Source organism: Podarcis raffonei, chromosome 12, assembly GCF_027172205.1.
Source record: "Podarcis raffonei isolate rPodRaf1 chromosome 12, rPodRaf1.pri, whole genome shotgun sequence".
NCBI classification, from domain to species: domain Eukaryota; kingdom Metazoa; phylum Chordata; class Lepidosauria; order Squamata; family Lacertidae; genus Podarcis; species Podarcis raffonei.
The window spans coordinates 10,621,756-10,633,950 of NC_070613.1; the positions used below are offsets into that span (position 1 = coordinate 10,621,756).

At 44.4% G+C, this 12,195-nt stretch overlaps 1 protein-coding gene across 6 annotated transcripts in view; it reads right to left on the reverse strand.

Moving 5' to 3' along the window:
- XYLB (xylulokinase) overlaps window positions 1-12,195 on the reverse strand; it is a 126,859-nt gene that overhangs the window by 85,254 nt on the left and 29,410 nt on the right. For all 6 annotated transcript variants that reach the window (XR_008332951.1, XM_053410126.1, XM_053410127.1 and 3 more), the window contains 6 exons: window positions 11,555-11,636; window positions 11,185-11,225; window positions 9,712-9,827; window positions 9,128-9,243; window positions 8,517-8,590; window positions 6,684-6,780 (listed from right to left, as the gene is read on the reverse strand). Coding sequence is in view for 5 of the 6 variants with exons in the window: in XM_053410126.1 (XP_053266101.1) it covers window positions 6,684-6,780; window positions 8,517-8,590; window positions 9,128-9,243; window positions 9,712-9,827; window positions 11,185-11,225; window positions 11,555-11,636 (526 nt within the window). In the remaining variant the exon portion in view is untranslated. The remainder of the gene's footprint in view (window positions 1-6,683; window positions 6,781-8,516; window positions 8,591-9,127; window positions 9,244-9,711; window positions 9,828-11,184; window positions 11,226-11,554; window positions 11,637-12,195) is intronic.

Here is a 12,195-nt window from a genome sequence, read left to right on the forward strand (position 1 = left end):
ATGAAGTTTCCAACTGTCAGGGCTCCTGACTGGAAGCACGGTCACAGCAGAGGGCCGATCACCAAGAGATCAGCCTTGGGAAGGCAAAACAAGAAAGGAACTAGGTGGATGGACAGGCAGGCAGGCGAGAAGCCTGGAAGCAGCTGGTTTAGTCTGTCAGCAGTTTTGCAGAGACTCCTCACTCAGGCTTGGTAGGCCAATGTCTAAAGACTGAGACGCCTTATGTCACCTGGCAATCCCTGCCTTTGCAAACTGCAGTACATCCTTCTGGCCACCTACACTGGTGGCACACAAGTGCAATGTTCACCAAGCCAACAGCTCCCTCTTCTGGTATACTGCCAGAGTGGCACAGAGTGCAAGGCACTGGGGTGGATATGTCTGCCAGAGCCCTCCGCTCAAGGCTCCCAGAGCCAGAAACAAGATGGTGGTGGTGATGCCAACCTTCAAATCCTAGTTACCTTTAGAGTTAGGTTAAGGACCAGATTTAAAAGGCATACGTGTTAGGTCCTGAGCCATTCTTGGGCTCCATGTATTTCTGGTCCAAAGGCCAAGCTTCTGTATCCTTGGGTCCATTGCCGCTACTGTACTGTCACGCGATATGAAGCCACAGGGCTGATCTCACCATGTGCAGCTTTCACACGGGCTTTGCCCGCATTGTGCAATCATCCATTTCGGTGTCTGGTAGACAGCGAAGGCTCTTGGAAATCTCAGCTTTCTTTTCTTTATTTTTCCCCAAAAACAACAACAATAAAGCAATTCTCTGGGCCTTATAGCTTCCGAGATAAGCCTGAAAATATGTGGGCAGCATCTCACGGAAATGGAGAGGTGGGCTGAGCAAAATCGCAGTCAAGAGGTGGGTCTCCTGTGACGTGGATGTAATAGCTCCACAACTCTTTGTCGGGACAAATAGAATAAATTATGCAAAACAAGCAAAAGACGACATATTTGCATAAGATATTCAGGATGCAAAATTTTCTCAGCATAGATACTGGGTTGCCTTGGTGAGGTGTTTTTTTTGTTTTTTTTTAAAGTGAGCTCCCACAATGGATTGAGCTGCGAGAACTTTTGAAAAACTCAAGCACAGAGAAGAGACAGGTCCACAGGCCATATAGAGATACCAGGTTGCCTAATTGCAAAACTGAGACACTCATTTTGCAAAACAGGAGGCAGGAGGGGCAATTAGTTTATGTGGGGGGAATGGGAAGTTGGGGGGAATGAACTACAAATTGTTCCCTTTACCACCACAGAGTTTATAAATTAAAAAGGGCTGTGTTTGCTTTTTTTCTTTCTTTGTCTTTCTTCTTATTTTTTTTCTTTTATTCTTTCTTTGCTTCCCACCCCTTAAGTCAACAACCCTTAACAGGATACAGGGCGTTCCTAGAGGATTTTCCTTGAAATTTGATTAAAACACATACAGAAGAACACAGTAACTGAAAAAGCACTAGAAATTTTACCTCATGCCAGGAAACCTGCACTAAACTTTTGTCACATAGTCCAACAGGAGTCTTTGTACTATAAGGCAGGGCTGAGTCAGATAAAATTAATCTAATTGTTAAGATAAAACTGCCATGAGGTGGGATCGACTGCCCTCTCCTGGAGAGAGAGAACAAAATCAGTTTTTTTAGATGAGCTTGTGAGAAACTGTGTGCAGTGTTTTTTGGATTCTATTCCTATAGCAATGAGTAATAATATTTAGATTTTAAAACTGCACATGTCTGCTTGGAAGAAAGATACAGCAACCCTTGTCTGTCACCCTGCAATGTATATATTATTATGCAGCAGTTTTTGTATATGCTGTAAACCGCCCAGAGTGGCTGGGGAAACCCAACCGGATGGGCGGGGTATAAACAATAAAATTATTATTATTATTATTATTATTATTATTATTATTATTATTACCTGAAACAAAACTCCTAAATATTTTTGTTTTTACTTCTTCAAACTTCAGGACTACCCCCAGATCTGCTAATGGCTTCCTCATCTGCATAGGGGGTGACATTTTGACTACATTAGAAATGGCACTGATACCTGAACATCAGAAATAGAAGGAATGTTTCTTTAGCACTAGAGATTAACTATTTCTCCAGTGCTGCTGCTTGAGGCTCATGCAGTCTTGGTGTTGCAGAGTGCCTTCCATCAGCTTTGGCTGGTGGCCTAGCTGCCCCCTCTCTGGGCAGGGATAACCTAACTTCTGTCATCTAGGCTGTGCTAACCTCTAGGTTAGAATACTGCAACACGTTATACAGTGGTACCTCAGGTTAAGAACTTAATTTGTTCTGGAGGTCTGTTCTTAACCTGAAACTTCTTAACCTGAGATACCACTTTAGCTAATGGGGCCTCCCGCCACCGCCGCGTGATTTCTGTTCTCATCCTGAAGCAAAGTTCTTAACCTGAGGTACTATTTCTGGGTTAGCAGAATCTGTAACCTGAAGTGTCTGTAACCTGAAGCGTCTGTAATCCGAGGTACCACTGTACATAGCGCTGCCTCTGAAGATGGTTCGGAAACTTCAGCTAGTGCAGAATTCGGCAGCCCAGTTGCTCTCCAGGGCAACACCATTTGAGCATATTACCCCGATCCTGTCTCTCCCTGTATGAACCAACCCAGACCCTGCAATCATCATATGAGGCCCTTCTTTGTGTGCCTCCTCCATGAGAAGTCCGGAGGGTGGCAACACAAGAAAAGGCCTTTTCTGTGGTGGTTCCCCACTTGTGGAATGCTCTCCCTAGGGAGACTCACCTCGTGCCTTTGATACATAGCATTATGTGCCAGACAAAACCATTCCTCGTCTCCCAGGCTTTTGGTAATTAAACAGTCTATGGCCTTTTATACTGGAGATGCGTGTTTATTGTTTTTGTTTGTTGCTATGCTATGTTTACTCCCTGTAAATAAAACTGTTATGTACTGAAGTTCTCACCCTGGGCCAGCAGGGGGATACTGTAGATAGTTTTCACTCAGGTCCACATATGCAAATAAGGGATTGAAAGTGACGTTCAGTGATTGGATAGTTACAGAAAATGGTTACTGTTGCGTTCTAGTGGAGCTCTATATAAGCAGGCTGGCTGAGCCCTTCAGTTCAGTTCTGTTCTGGCCTGTGAATAAACAAGAGCTGTTTGAAGAATCGCTGTGTCGTCTGAGATGTTCACCCACAACTTAACAAAAACCCTTAAGAATTGGGGTTATAATATACAGTTGCACCTTAGCTCCTGAACGCCTTGGTACTTGGAGCTTCCCGCAGCCAATCAGAAGCCGCGCCTTGGTTTCTGAACGTTTTGGAAGTCAAACTGACTTCCGGAACGGATTCTGTTTGACTTCCGAGGTACTACTGCACATTGATATCTCAGTTCAGCTGCAAGAATCAAGCATACAGCTAGCACAGCAGCAGATGGGGCTGCACCACTCACAGGCCTCTATGGCTAGGTTACTTCAGAAAAGCAGAATGAGGAGGGGGCATCTGCCAGACTGGCTCTACCACCATGTTGACTTCACCACTACCATACCCCGCTCCATCCCAGTGTTTCAGCCAGAGGTATATCGGGTGAGCAGCGCAAATCCACCAACTGCCCACTGCTGTAGCTACCATTTTCAAACTTGCGAAGCATTAGCCTCTATGGATACAATCGACCGAGAATTCTCCCCTAAAACGAATAAGAGCAACACAACATCAGAGCAGTGGCGTTCCTGTACCAGTCCCATTCATTTCCATCAGGCATGCTAAGGAGAACTTCATGGTGAATTGTGCCCTAAGTCCATTTCAGCAGATGTTGCCACAGAGAACAAAGAAAAGGCCTGAAGAAAGACCACTCCTTACACTTTTTTTTTGCTATGCATTCACAAAGGAACCGCCAGTGACTGAACACAGATCTAAGGATAAAGCCACAGTAAGAACGAGAATTTAGGAAAATATCAAACACACCAGTTTCACTTTTTAATGCTTGACGTTATACTATGTGATAGCAAGGCGCAGGCACGCATATAGTTTTATAAAAGCCAACATTTCATCTTAATTGCAAGAGACCTGGGCTTCATGCAAATCTATATGCACATTTTGGAGACGACAAACACCGAATTAGCAGATGTTTCCAGACTGGAGAGCAGGCTTGAAAACAAGCTCTCTTTCCAACAGAGCAACCTTGATTGTTTTCACAAAGGTATGATTTCAGGCAAACATGAAACGTGAGGCACAAGCATCACTTAACAGCAGGCGTTGCCACAATAGAAACTAGAGCACAGGAACTGAGCCTCTGTTTCCAGGACTCAAATACTAAATTATAAAGTGCGCTTTTCCCCAACGACAGTGTTATGTACTGAGTTGAATAGGATCCAAAATGCAGCAGTCTGATTGGTCCTAGAACAATAGGATCCAGAATGCAGCAGTCTGATTGGTCCGCAGGAGCCACCCAATCCAACTCTGGGTGGATGTGAATCCGCAACCTGATTGGCCTACAGGAGAATCCCAGAAATAGCCAATCACGTGGGGCCCATTGTGTAAACAATGTATATAAAGCAGACATTTCGGGGGAACTTCCATTCCTCACTACTCTGAGCTGAATAAAGAGCATGAAATCCACACTCGACTCTGAGTATATTTCATACATATATTAGAAGCAATAACAGCATGGATCGCTTTCCCCTAAAACTGCTTCCCTAATGGTGGCTGCTGCAATGCCCCCTACTGCGTAAAATATGGATTTCTCTGAAGGTGGAAAGATAGGATTTGAGGGAGGAGGCCTTTAGTCTAACCTTCTCCCCTAGCTTTCCATGTGCAGAGATGTGTAGCACTGGGGAGCATTCATTCACGCACTCCACTCGCACTCGCTACCGGCAGTCTAAACCAATACGGTCCCAGAAGACCCCAGACTATATTATTATTTTTTCTGCACTTTCAAATCCGCTCAGAAACATAACAGTTGTTTGTTACTTGCCCATAGCCATACAAAGAGTCAGTAGAAGACCCAAGAATCAATCAGCTCAGGGCACACAGATGCCCTTGCCAGCATGGCAGCGTAAGAGTGACTCTGACCCCTTCCCTTCTGGCAAGCACACAGCAAGAGCCGCCTGCGGAGTGCTGGAGCCATGTAGCACCTCTGCTATGCCTTTGTCCAAGGGAAGGGAATCAGAGGCTGGCCTCGGGGGACAGGCCTGTGTTATCCACAGGCGGCAGCTCCCACGTTTGGTGGCAGCCTTAGAAATTGCCCCAGAACCAGGATCAAGAGGAAGGAGATGCAGAAGCCACTGTTGTTGCTCCTGCCCAACCTCAAGACTGGCAGATCTAGCAAGGCCAACAGTGCTGATGGGCCCTTCAAGCGGTGGCGGCAGCCCAAACGGAACCAGCAGTCCAATCAGAACAAGCCAGCGATCCTGAGCAGCTCCACCAATCCCTACAGCCGCTGTACAGCTGGTGGCATCCTTGCCAGAGTTAGTTGTCGCTGGTAGCAAGGCTGCACCTGCCGAAGTGGCAACTGCTGGAGCGTCTCTGGGGACAGAGTGGTTTGCCACTGCAGGCTCCGCCGGTGCAATCAGCTCTGGTGGCTTATAGGCTCGGCTCAACCTCAGCCTCCTGTTAGACATCCATGGCTCCTCCTTGCCTCCTCGGAAGAATGCCAAAATAAAGGGAATGAAGGCGCACATTCCAGATGGCTCTGGAAGGCTTGAAGCAGCCAACATGTTTAGACCTCAAGCGCAAAGTGATTTCCTACTTCTGGTTCAGCTCCTGCAACAAACCACCATTCCTTTCACTGGCAAGCCGGGTGTGGCGTTTGCCTCCTAGGATGGGTCATAAGGAAAGGGTTAAAATAGGTGTGATGTGATTGGCCAGTGAGAATGCAAGGGGGGAATAAAAGTTAGAGTGGGAGGTTTTGAAAGTCAGTTGAGTTGAGTTGAGGTTTGGGAGTTGAAGAAGGAAGAGGGAGGAACAGGATGTGGGTTGGTAGAGTTGTATTGTGAGAGAGTTAGAGGAATTGTTAGGTGGAGTCAGATAGATAGTTGGAATAATCAGTTTGGAGTTGTTAGGAACTAAGAATAAGAACTAACAAGAGAACTAACAAGAGAAAAACCAACTGAAACCATAAGCTTGTTCCTGCATTTAAAAATAAACTTGATTATTTGTTTATTTGTTTACTGACTGGACTTGGTGTGTCCCCGTGAGATACGGGGTGGTGGCAGCGGAAAAAGCAATCGCAGTGGCAGCATAGGGTCAATAGACCGTCAAACGTCCGGGGGCCCTGTGTGTGATCGCCACACCGGGACTTAGCGCAATGCACAAAGAGCCAGAATGTAGCCATCAGTCACCCACAACTTCCAGGGACACCGATGCAATCACACAATATGGCGGGGAAGGCTAAAAGGAAGAAGACCGCCCAAACTACACTTTCAACCGTATGTAGATCCAAGCGATCCACTTTTTCCATTTCAGCACCCCTTCTCCCAGGCAGGATATTTCATTTTAGATCCAGTGTTTAGAAAAGGGAAAACTCTGAGGAAGCTTTCTCTAGCCCACACTCAAACTACTGACCCATAGGGACCCTTCAGCATGGCAGTACCCCTCAGAGCTGGGCAGTTGTGCTCTTTTTGATCCAGATCGGCCTGGGGAGATGCAGGAATGCACATCTAACTATTCAAACAGGACTTATCAGCTTAATGCAGCATTCTTTTAGCTCTCTTGTCATGCCATAGACACACTCACGGATTGTATATCCCAGCTTTTCAGCATGAATCCTTTTGGCCATGAACTGCCCTTCAATCAAGGCCCGTATCTCCAGTTCCTTGGGAAATGTTGAGACCTGTAAAGATAGAGAAACAGATTTATATCCACGCCTCCAATGCAGTAAGAGAGGCTACTTAAAAACCATGCACACCAAACGCCCAGTTTATGGTGCGTCAAAGTTGCCTTCGCCTTCCAAGTCTGTACAGTGGTACCTCGGGTTACATACGCTTCAGGTTACAGACACCGCTAACCCAGAAACAGTGCTACAGGTTAAGAACTTTGCTTCAGGATCAGAACAGAAATCGTGCTCCAGCAGCGCGGCAGCAGCAGGAGGCCCCATTAGCTAAAGTGGTGCTTCAGGTTAAGAACAGTTTCAGGTTAAGTACAGACCTCCGGAACGAATTAAGTACTTAACCTGAGGTACCACTGTACTTAGTCAGAGCTACTTTGCCTTCCCGCAGCATCATGACAACCCCAATTCAGCTCATAATCATAATCTTGTCCTAGCTGGCACATTCCTCAATCCTGAAATCAATGCATGATGAAATATTTGCAGCGCAACTGCTAACTTTGTTTCTGTATTTTCTCCTTCATATGTAAGCAAGCTTTTGAAGCTTGCTTACAGAACATTTTTGTTGGAGAGGTGGAGTGCAGAAAGCAGTAAAGGTAAAGGTATCCCTGACCATTAAGTCCAGTCGTGTCCAACTCTGGGGTTGCGGCGCTCATCTCACTTTATTGGCCAAGGGAGCTGGCATACAGCTTCCGGGTCATGTAGCCAGCATGACTAAGCCGCTTCCGGCAAACCAGAGCAGCACATGGAAACGCTGTTTACCTTCCCGCCAGAGTGGTACCTATTTATCTGCTTGCACTTTGACGTGCTTTCGAACTGCTAGGTTGGCAGGAGCAGGGACCGCGTAACAGAAGGTCACCCCGTCGCGGGGATTCAAACCGCCGACCTTCTGATCGGCAAGTCCTAGGCTCTGTGGTTTAACCCACAGTGCCACCCGCATCCCGCAGAAAGCAGAGCCAGCAGAAATTTGTATTCCTGCTGCCTGATTAAAACTAACCCTGCGGTGCTGTCACTTCCCTTTGTAACAGTGAAATCCTTTGAATCTCTACCCAGAAGCAAGGGCTTACTCCCAGGTAAGTGTGCTTGGGATTGCAGCCTAATTCAGTGAGGTGTGGAATCTTTTTCTCTCTGTCTCATGGACACCGTTTAAATAAGGAAGCTTGTATCACAAATATTGACAAACTCCCCCATGGACCTGCACATTGTTTTGTTGTACTGCACTGATGGCTGCAGACCAAAGTTCACACACTAGGAAGCAAGTGAATGTGGTGGGACTTCCTCCTGAGGATCATTGCTAGAAAACAAGTGTTTAAAGTGCTTTGTAACCCTTATTTATGTTCTTGACAAGCCTGTGAGGTTTGTGGTTACTATCTCTTGTTTTAAAAATGGAAAGCTGTGGTACAGACAAGAGTATCTAGCCCAAAGTCATTGCCAATGAAATCAGGGGCTGAGGAGGGATTTGAATCAAAATATCCCATGGACAAAATATCCCAGGGATGCGGGTGGTGCTGTGGTCAAAACCACAGAGCCTAGGGCTTGCCAATCGGAAGGTCAGCAGTTCGAATCCCCACGATGGGGTGAGCTCCCATTGTTCAGTCCCAGCTCCTCCCACCTAGCAGTTCAAAAGCATGTCAAGTTCAAGTAGACAAATAGGTACTGCTCCGGCGGTATGTGGAAGTGTTGCCCAGGCTGGAATTCAATTACGTTTCAAGTAACCCTCAAAGATGTGAAGTTGCTCTTACTCTGTTGTTGTGTGTGTTGAATCGGTGAATTCCCACGGTCTCCGGTATAATCTCCATCACATCAAAATAGAAGCCTAAATGGAAAGTTAAAAATATGACCACATTTGTGTTTCGTAACAACAATCTTTAACCTAAAAATATATATATTATGACGACAATAAGCAGCAGAATGATTTACACTTTGTGTTTGGGCATTACATGTTCAAGCCTTTACAAGCTGCTTCCTCTCTCCCTTCCTTCTTCCTTCTCCCTCCTCCCCTCATATGTTCTGTTTAAATAGATATTTCTTGGTTTCTGGTAAACCACGGTCTTCCATTACATCTTAACCAGCAAACAATGGCATGCACTTGTCCTGGAACCCACAGTTATAAACCAGAGTTTGACTGTGACTTGCAAGGGAAGAATCACTGCCTTTTTCTGGCGGTGATTTCTATGTCTCTTCCAGTGGCTACTGGTAGTCTGCTGAAGTCGGTGTGTCTGATAGCAGTTAACAGAAGATTGTGTTGCTCTTCTGGTAGATGAGCAGGTCATTGATGCACAAGAGGCCAGTGGAGCAGATGCTAAAGTATCTAATCAAACCTTGATACTTCCCTCTCTGCAAAGACACATACCCACATTTCCATCATTTCCAACAGCCGTAGACACAAGCGCTTTGGAAAATTCCTCCCATGAGCCAGAGGCAAGCTCATCTCGAATCTTCTCTCTCATCAAAGAACCATTCTTATAACTAAAGTAAATTATAAAACTAAAGTTATAAAATGCCAGTCGAATCTCGCAACAGATCCGATCAAAATTTGAAAGTTACATCATTGTTTTGTTGGGGGTCTGGAAATCATAGCACAATGCAAGTCTTCTGAAATGGAAAACCATTTCCTATGAAATGGAAATCCTATGGAAAACCTAAGTCCTGTTGAAGCTGGTAGGACTTACTTTTTGCATGTCTGACCTAGACAAAGTTAAAAGATGTCTGTCTGAAAAGGCTTGTGGGCTCCTGGAATCTAGAGATGTTGTCAGGCCCATAAGATCTAATTGTGTATCCAAAGCTTATTTTAGCCGGGGACACACCTCGTAAAAAAGAGATCACTGGACCTACTCCAGTGCTCAAATAGAGTAGACAGGACTATAGGAAACAGACCACTGGCCCAACTCCAAATAAACACAGTATTCATACGTGAAACAATATAAACTTTGTTACCACAGCATGGCCATGTAGGCTTGTGAATCAACTGGACTGCAGAGGATGTGACCTTCTAAAGCAGGTTTTGGCTCTTTAATCCAGAGAAACAATGTATCACTAGTGCCAAGGCTAATCTGTGAGAGGAAATAATTGAGGTGTTACTGCACAACGTGCATGAAAAGCAATGCAGAAATTAAATTAAACCCATTTGTTTGTAGTACTAATTATCTTTAAATTACACATTAAGGCAATTGCATTCTTGAGGTATCAGCTTGGCTTGTCACCTTTGCGTGAAGCATAGTGCAGAAGGAACTGAAAGGAAATCTATGGATTTATTAGGGTAAATTCTCACACATGCATAATCGTCACTGAACAACTGTGAGATACAGTGATGACTTGCGTGCATGAAACAGCCGCCACAGAATCCCAAGCCTTCCTAGCACCCGACTTCACTCCAAGCCATACCTTTTAACAAAGCTTGTTTATGCATTCAGGCAGAGAGTCGTTTCACTAGGTTGGTTAATCAACTTTCTTTCTACATCATCTCAATCCGTTCCGAAAACCTTCTCAACAGAAATGGAATCTATCTCAGACCAGCAAAGGGTAATCAATGCACATGTCCTATGCTTTTTAGGGCACACAATCCAGTCAAAATTAAGTATTTTAAGCACCACTGATCTTAATGGGGAAATATTTAAGGACATGCATAACAGGATTCCCATGCTTTTTAAAATTCAGAGGTAAATCCCACTACGTAAGGATTTACCTCAAGACCACATAACACCGGTCTTGAAAGACCTACATTGGCTCCCAGTATGTTTCCGAGCACAATTCAAAGTGTTGGTGCTGACCTTTAAAGCCCTAAAAGGCCTTGGCCCAGTATACCTGAAGGAGCATCTCCACCCCCATCATTCAACCCAGACACTGAGGTCCAGCACCGAGGGCCTTCTGGCCATTCCCTCACTGTGAGAAGCAAAGTTACAGGGAACCAGGCAGAGGGCCTTTTCGGTAGTGGCACCTGCCCTATGGAATGCCCTTCCATCAGATGTCAAAGAAATTAACAACTATCCAACTTTTAGAAGACATCTGAAAGCAGCCCTGTTTAGGGAAGCTTTTAATATCTGATGAATTATTGTATTTTTATGTTTTGCTGGAAGCCACCCAGAGTGGCTGGGGAAACCCAGCCAGATGGGCAGGTATAAATAATAATAATAATAATAATAATAATAATAATAATAATAATAATAATTATTATTATTATTATTATTATTATTATTATTATTATTACATTCCATCGATCTTATTCCCAAGTAACTATGCTAAGGATTGTAGCCTTATCTTCCACTTAAATCAACAGAACCTGAAGGTGATATTTCAAATGTATTTTCAAAATACACCAAAATGTATAATGCAGAACTGCTGCTGAAGGCAACTACCCCCTACAGCACTGGATTAGCAGTATGAGCATAGCATGAATACGTCAACACTTACTGCAATGTCCCCTTCTCTAAGTCTCATTGCTGCCAGGGATGCTGAAAATGCAAGTAAGAGAATCCTGTGAAATTATGAGATTAGCCTTTGTATCAGATACTAGGACATCCTGCACAATAGATACAACTGAATAGATAGGCGCACCTTAATTCCATCAAAATAAATGGGACTGAAGCTGTTAATTGTGCAACTAAGTCCCATTGTTCTTCATAAGACTTAAGTTCACCTTTCTTTTTCTGGATGGCTGCAATCCAGGCACAGAAACCATTGCAGCCTCTTTAGAATAATCATAAGGGACCTAGAAAAAATAGACAAGGGATAGAATCATGGAAAGACTCGGAATTCTACCAGCGAATGTTGACTTTCTTACCTGGATTGTCTCCAGTAAATGCAACGACTTTACAGCCAGAATTAAACCCAAAGCGCTGGATGTAGTAGGGTGAAACACAACCCTAAAATGAGGGGGAAGAGTACAATATGAAAGGTTTTTGGTTTAAGAGCACCATAACCCTTTTGCATCAAGCATATGACACTTTAAGAAAAACATCTAGCTTCCTCTACAGAAGATCCACAAAAGTCTAAGAGAGAGCTGCAAAAGATAAATCCAGCAGCCACAGTCTACTATTTTGTTACAGAGAGATTCAAAATTCTACCAGCATTTTTTTTTAACCTAACGTTTTTACAGTACACTCGCAAGTACCTGTTCCTGAAATAATCTGCCACATCAGTTTCAAGCAAGAACAAGTAGCCACTTCAAAGCCGATGGCAGACTCTCTTTCACTATAAAATAGTGTTCACACAATACCTGTAGATCACATAACATATACAGCCAAATTTTGCAGCTATCGATTAATTTCTTAGATCCCTTCCAACAATCTAGGTCCCAGGGATCTTTGGCGGGGGGGGAGGAGCCACAGTAATTTAAACCAGTTTAAATTTGCAGTCCATTGAAAATACAGTGGTACCTCAGGTTACATACGCTTCAGGTTACATGCGCTTCAGGTTTCAAAC